This window comes from Callionymus lyra, chromosome 14, assembly GCF_982586985.1.
Source record: "Callionymus lyra chromosome 14, fCalLyr1.hap1.1, whole genome shotgun sequence".
Classification (NCBI taxonomy): Eukaryota; Metazoa; Chordata; class Actinopteri; order Syngnathiformes; family Callionymidae; genus Callionymus; species Callionymus lyra.
The window spans coordinates 7668535-7676663 of NC_141831.1; the positions used below are offsets into that span (position 1 = coordinate 7668535).

Genomic DNA, 8129 nt, shown 5'->3' on the forward strand with positions numbered 1-8129 from the left:
CTTAAAAAATGTGTAAATTACTTGTACATACAGAATAACAAACACCAATTAAACAAAACAAAGCTGAATATAAAACATAAAAAAAAACCTGTATTTCGAAAAATGAGTAGTACTTTTTTGTATTTCCTAACCTTTTTTTGGATTTATAATAATTATTATTATTAATCAATGAAGTATCTTTCACTCATTTTTCGTTTATTTATTAATATTATACTTGCGAAAATTATATTTTTTCGTCAATTAATTTAATCTTTTTTATTTTCTAATCCTTCTAGTATTGATTTAATAATGATAATATGATTCATAACAATTAGTGTGTTTTGTAATGTTATTTTTTCAGTATTTTAAAAAACAAAAACTTGTAAAATTAGCTTAAAAAATGTGTAAATTACTTGTACATACAGAATAACAAACACCAATTAAACAAAAACAAAGCTGATTATAAAACATAAAAAAAAACCTGTATTTCGAAAAATGAGTAGTACTTTTTTTATTTCCTAACCTTTTTTTGGATTTATAATAATTATTATTATTAATCAATGAAGTATCTTTCACTCATTTTTCGTTTATTTATTAATATTATACTTGCGAAAATTATATTTTTTCGTCAATTAATTTAATCTTTTTTATTTTTTAATCCTTCTAGTATTGATTTAATAATGATAATATGATTCATAACAATTAGTGTGTTTTGTAATGTTATTTTTTCAGTATTTTACAAAAACAAAAACTTGTAAAATTAGCTTAAAAAATGTGTAAATTACTTGTACATACAGAATAACAAACACCAATTAAACAAAAAAAAAAGAAGCTGAATATAAAACATAACAAAACCCTGTATTTCGAAAACTTAGTAGTACTTTTTTTAGCCTAACCTTTTTTTGGATTTATAATAATTATTATTATTAATCAATGAAGTATCTTTCACTCATTTTTCGTTTATTTATTAATATTATACTTGCGAAAATTATATTTTTTCGTCAATTAATTTAATCTTTTTTATTTTTTAATCCTTCTAGTATTGATTTAATAATAATAATATGATTCATAACAATTAGTGTGTTTTGTAATGTTATTTTTTCAGTATTTTAAAAAACAAAAACTTGTAAAATTAGCTTAAAAAATGTGTAAATTACTTGTACATACAGAATAACAAACACCAATTAAACAAAAAAAAAAAAAGCTGAATATAAAACATAACAAAACCCTGTATTTCGAAAACTTAGTAGTACTTTTTTGTATTTCCTAACCTTTTTTTGGATTTATAATAATTATTATTATTAATCAATAAAGTATCTTTCACTCATTTTTCGTTTATTTATTAATATTATACTTGCGAAAATTATATTTTTTCGTCAATTAATTTAATCTTTTTTATTTTTTAATCCTTCTAGTATTGTTTTAATAATGATAATATGATTCATAACAATTGGTGTGTTTTGTAATGTTATTTTTTCAGTATTTTAAAAAACAAAAACTTGTAAAAAATGAGCTTATTCGTTAAGTACAGAAGCTTTTAAAATAAACGGGGGCGGAAAATATATTTTCTCGCTCTTGTTTCTTATCGATCAAACGGGGATTTACTGCTGATTCAGAGAAAGTTTTGGGTGGTGCAGGCGAGTCAAATATCTGCACACTCCAGTGGAAACCATCGAACATCTGTCAGCGCCGAAGATTGTGTGATTGTGTGAAAAAAACGAAAAAAAAAAAAAAAGTTCGAGGCCCGGTTCATGACTGTGAGTGAAATAAAGTCTGATCCGTTTGGTTGCACCGACTGAGGAAAAACCTCCATAATAGCCTGAATGAATCGGTGTCACAGACTCCTCCAGTGCTTCGCTCGCACACTTGGAGAAAAAAAAGGGAAAAACACTCAATTGTGAATCTAATAAATCTTTGAGGATCTTTGACTTGAGCAAACGTTCAATATCGAACAACCTTTAACTGACAGAAGACCCCCCCGGTGCTCGGACGTCCAATCCGGCTTCATTAAAGAAGCACTTTGCCCTGACAAATGATGCATTCTGGGAGCTTCAAAGAGAACGTCAATCCCTTCCATTTAAATGTTGTGTGTTAAAAAAAAGGGATGAAAACAACTTCTATTAAAACGTGCCCGAGGTTAGAGGACGAGGTGTCGAAGCATCCGGTGAAACATCAAAGTGTGAAATCACATGTTTCGTCCTCATAAAAAAACAGTCGCTGATGAAATTGCTTTCTTTAAACCTGCAGCTCCTTTTATCTCTGCCGGCTTTTAAAGAAAGAACAAAAAAATGTTCAAATCTATTTTCTCTGTCTGTGCAGGTAATGTGTTTGTGGTGAGTTTGGCGTTCGCGGACCTCGTGGTCGCCTTCTATCCTTACCCGCTGGTGCTCTACGCTCTCTTCCACGACGGCTGGTCTCTGGGAGAAACACAATGTATGGTAAGAAACGACCGTTGATCGTTCCAGCGCCTCATAGATTAGATTAGATTGACTTTTTTAATCTTACTTTATTAAAAAATTGGGTTTGCAGTTCACGGTAGACAATAGAAGGTGCAGAAAGTTTCATAAAAACAAGAACTGGAACAAAGTGCAAAGGATGACAAAGTGCAAATATAAAAAAACTAATATCAAAGAAAATAACACAAAGATTGACATAGAATAGAATCATCTTTTCACTTCACTTCTGCCTCAAACTCAGAATTCAACAATCTAATAGCACAAGGAATGAATGAGTCCCTGAGTCTATTAGTGTTGCAGATGCAGATAAATAAGATAATAATAGATAATAGATAATAAATAGATTAGTAGAACATTTATATTGAATTGTTTTAGGTATTATCTTATAATATGTTCTTGTTTATTTAGATTAGAATAGAATAGAATAGAATAGAAAATGTTTATTCATCCCCAGATTGGAACACACTTTTACAACAGCAGCACAATTGAAAATAAAGTGCAAGGAAAAAAAGAAATAATAAAAGAGATAATAAAATAAAATAAAACGATCTTAAAAATATACAAATTATGTACAATATCAGAAAATTAACACTATTAACAAAATAAAATAGAATAAAATTAAATTAAATTAAATTAAATTAAATTAAATTAAATTAAATTAAACTAAACTAAATTAAATTAAATTAAATTAAAATAAAATAAAATAAAATAAAATAAAATAAAATAAAATAAAATAAAATAAAATAAAATAAAATAAAATAAAATAAAATAAAGTAGAGTAGATTAGATACATTTTATTAATCCCTCTGGAAATCAACAATAGAACAACAATAGAAGGTATGAAAAGTTTCATAAAAAGAAGAGCAAAGTGCAAACAAAAGAACAAAGCGCAAAAGATGACAAAGTGCAAATATAAAGAACATAGATCAAAGAAAATAATAGAAAGATTAACATAGAATAGAATCATCTTTTCACTCCTGCCCCCAAACTCAGAATGATAAAGTCTAATATCACGAGGAATGAATGAGTCCTTGAGTCTATTAGTGTTGCAGATGCAGATAAAGGTCGTAAAAGTATTCATTTTTATTGAGGTAAATGTTTGGCTATTTTAGTAGAACATTTATATTGAATTGTTTTAGGTATTATCTTATAATATGTTCTTGTTTATTTAGATTAGAGTAGATTAGATACATTTTATTAATCCCTCTGGAAATCTCCTTTGGGAAATTGGGTTTCCTGTTCACAGTAGACAATAGAAGGTATGAAAAGTTTCATAAAAAGAAGAACAAAGCGCAAACAAAAGAACAAAGTCCAAAAGATGACAAATTGCAAATATAAAGAACACAGATCAAAGAAAATAATAGAAAGATTAACATAGAATAGAATCATCTTTTCACTCCTGCCCCCAAACTCAGAATGATAAAGTCTAATATCACGAGGAATGAATGAGTCCCTGAGTCTATTAGTGTTGCAGATGCAGATAAAGGTCGTAAAAGTGTTCATGTTTATTGAGGTAAATCTTCGAGTCTAAAAAGAGAATGTTTGGCTATTTTAGTAGAACATTTATAGACTTGTTTTCGCTATTATCTTATAGTATGTTCTTGTTTATTTATGTTTATTAAATGAATAAATAATTGAATAGTATACAGTATGACACTTTCATGGTATCATTTTATTTAATTGTATTTTTCTCCTCTAATTTTGTTTAATTTACCTTTGTTAGATTTTATTATTCAATTCTTTTTATCCCCAAAATTCTATTGTCCTTTCAACACTATTACGTTTTTTATTTATTTTATTTAACTATTAAAATTAAATTGACAGTTTAAGAATGCAACTCATCATTTTCGACGGTTCACAATTTATTTATTTTTTCTCTGCCAATCTATAAATGTATAATTAAAAAATAAACTTAACTGTACGTTTAAATTATTATTATTATTTTTTTATTTCTAATTTTTTCCAACAGAAAATGTGTAAATGACTTGTACATACAAAATAACAATAAACAAATTAAACAAAAATAGCAGAATATGAAACATAACAAAACCCTGTATTTCGAAAAAGGTGTAGGAAGAGTACTTTTTTTTCTACCCTTTTTTAGATTTATTATTATTATTATTATTATTATTATTATTATCATTATTATTACTATAATAATAATAATAATTATTATTATTATTATTATTATTATTATTATTATTATTATTATTATTATTATTATTATTATCATCATTATTCAATATAGTGATTTTACTGAATTGTTCTTTTATTTATTTATTTATTTTGTATTTGCCAAAATGTTTTATTGTGTTAGTAAATTGTATCTTTTTTATTTTTTATTCCTTCTAGGATTAATTTTTTAACGACAATACGACATATTTATGATAGACTTGATGACACAAAATAATACTATAAATAATAATTAAATAAATTATAACAATATATATTTCTTTTCTTATCTCACTGAAGATAAAATGGACCCATTTGAATTTAACTTTATTGATACTCACTGATACATTTCAAATACAAATCGCCAACACAAGACGTTCTGTTCTTTCTGCATCATGAAATGATCAAATTTTGTTTTGGACTGAGAAAAACAATATTTTTGATAAACCTAAAAAAAAAAAGATCACAGAGTCCGGATTAGAGGAGAGTAAAGTTAGTGGGACGCGGAGCAGGAAGTGACCAGAGAGACCGGGTCGGCCCGACTGGACCACGAAGGAGACAATAAATAAAGAACATCTGATAAGAAGAAACAGATTTGAATGTGCGACGGACTGAGACGGAGTCAGTCAGGCGAACATTTTTAGAAAGAGAAAAAAAATGAGGGGATTATAGCGAGAACAGGAAGTCTGGGAACAAACAGTGATGGTCGTAATATTGAGGTGAATAGAGAAGAAGAATCTCATGAAAGTATTACGACGCATACCTCTGCCAAGAAGCTCATTTCACGTGATTTAATCAATACAATTATTAATATTATTCAATATTTATGTGAAGGAATCAATCAGTTTGTCATATTCATGCGATATTTATTTTTTTTATACAATTTCCGTGCTCGCTCTGAGCAGCAGCAGCAGTTAGAAGCCATACAAGTTCACCAAAATTAAAATAAGTGACAAAAAACTGAAAATACACCGAGATAATTTACAAAAACATTGTGTTTATTTAGATTAGAGTAGATTAGATACATTTTATTAATCCCTCTGGAAATCTCCTTCGGGAAATTGGGTTTCCTGTCCACAGTAGACAATAGAAGGTATGAAAAGTTTCATAAAAAGAAGAGCAAAGTGCAAACAAAAGAACAAAGAGCAAACAAAAGAACAAAGTGCAAACAAAAGAACAAAGTGCAAAAGATGACAAAGTGCAAATATAAAGAACATAGATCAAAGAAAATAATAGAATCATCTTTTCACTCCTGCCCCCAAACTCAGAACGATAAAGTCTAATATCACGAGGAATGAATGAGTCCCTGAGTCTATTAGTGTTGCAGATGCAGATAAAGGTCGTCAAAGTGTTAATGTTTATTGAGGTAAATCTTCGAGTCTAAAAAGAGAATGTTTGGCTATTTTAGTAGAACATTTATAGACTTGTTTTCGCTATTATCTTATAGTATGTACTTGTTTATAATGTAAATAACTTACAAAAACATTGTGATTGCTTCAAATTGGAATTAACAAACAAGTTATTATGTTGTGTTTCATTGTGTTATTATGGTTGTTGTGTTGTTTTGCGGTAAAATAAGTGTTTTTATTTACGCTGGTATCTGCTCCGCAGACGTGTCAACATAGCTTCAGTTTATCATCATCATCATCATCGTCACTAAGATGGCGGCCGTTGAGGGTGGAAAGTGTCCATCGATCCACAATCAATTTATTGGCCACAACAATCGAGTGCGCATTGCGCACTACATTTTCGCACACTGTTCAAAGTGGACGCACTTGTGTACTCAAAATATTAAGTGCAGAAGTGCGTGATTTGGGACACACCCCATGTTCTTTAATGGGAATACCATAGCTATGTCTAAAATCGCATACTTGCGTACTTAAAGTATTTCGTATTTTTTGTTTATGAGTGCATCTCAATTCTTAGTATGCGAAATGTAGTGCTCCATACACACTAAATTGTCACTAAAACACCCACCATAACCCTACCCTAAATGGCTCCATCTTAGTGACGTTGACGTTGCAAATTAAATTTATCTTTTATATATATATATATATATATATTCATATACTTACAGGTGTATTTTCAGCAGCAGTATAAGGATGACACGTCTTCGCTGCTGATACCGGCGTAAATATCTCGCCAATATTTAGTTTCTCATATATTTCTTGATCCAAACCAAACGTGCTGCCAGCAGGTGGCGATAGTGTTCCTACAGCTGGTTGGAACCTTCCTTAAATAGTAGTAGAAGAAGAAGCTGTCGCGTCATTTCCTGTTAGTGTGTAGCAGCAGAGTTTGATTTGAGACATACTATCTGTGGAGAATTAGTTACTAGTTAAGTACGTACACTATCCTGATGCATACTAACTTCTAGTATACTAAGAGAAGTATGTTTGAGACATACTATCTGTGGAGTATTAGTTACTAGTTAGTACGTACACTATCCTGATGCATACTAACCTCTAGTGCACTAAGAGTAGTAAGTAAGTAAGTAAGTGATTTTTAATTTGTATAGCGCTTTTCCAGACCAGGGTCACAAAGCGCTTAAACAATCAAAACAATATTCAATAAAGTATATACTTTAAAGATCAAGATAAAACTGATAACACAACAGGAGTTCCAGAAAATCAAGGAAAAGCCTGAGTATAAAAGTATGTGATTTGAGACTCAGCTAATGTCCTGTTTCGGCCGATTTCTTCAGGTGATAAAAACTGATTGTGGGGAAAATTGGGACAAAACCAACATCACCTCCAAAAATTTCCATTTAGAATTTCACAGCAGAAGGATTTCAAGTGTCGTTCAATGAACCGCCGACACCGTTATTGTGGTCTCATCTCCAGGTCAGCGGCTTCCTGATGGGCATGAGCGTCATCGGCTCCATCTTCAACATCACGGGCATCGCGGTGAACAGATACTGCTACATCTGCCACTCCTTCTCCTACAGCCGGCTGTACAGCTTCCGCAACACGCTGCTGTTCGTTGCCTTAATCTGGCTGCTCACGGTGGTGGCCATCGTGCCCAACCTGTTCGTGGGCTCGCTGCGCTACGACCCGCGGGTCTACTCCTGCACCTTCGCCCAGAATGTCAGCACCTCCTACACGGTGGCCGTGGTGGTCGTTCACTTCCTGGTGCCCATCGGCGTGGTGACCTTCTGCTACCTGCGCATCTGGATCCTCGTGATTCAGGTGAGTTTGTTTTTTGTATTTGGTTTATGTTTCCACGCGGCAGGGAGTCAATGTGAGGCACGACCAGGGATGATTAGTGGAGATAAGACTGATGTCCTGCTGTGCAGCCGTGGTAGAGCTTTTTATTCTTATTAAGCCTTTAATTATCTTAGTTTTTGGACGAGAAAATGTGACAAAAATAGGAGGTTCAAGATAAGATTTTGATGTATTTTTCCCACAATGAGAAATTTTGAATAATCACAGCAATAGAAACAAAATTAGAAAGAAAAAATATATATATATATATATATATAATACTAAATAATATAAATCATAATATGATTACAATAAGAATAAT

General features: G+C 30.6%; 1 protein-coding gene across 1 annotated transcript in view; it reads left to right on the forward strand.

Annotated features, from left to right (window-relative positions):
• Positions 1–2250: 2250 nt before the first annotated feature.
• mtnr1bb (melatonin receptor 1Bb) overlaps positions 2251–8129 on the forward strand; it is a 9243-nt gene continuing 3364 nt past the window's right edge. Inside the window, exons 1-2 of the mRNA XM_087807080.1 lie at positions 2251–2417; positions 7448–7792. Coding sequence (XP_087663206.1) covers positions 2268–2417; positions 7448–7792 — 495 coding nt within the window. The 5' untranslated portion in view covers positions 2251–2267. The remainder of the gene's footprint in view (positions 2418–7447; positions 7793–8129) is intronic.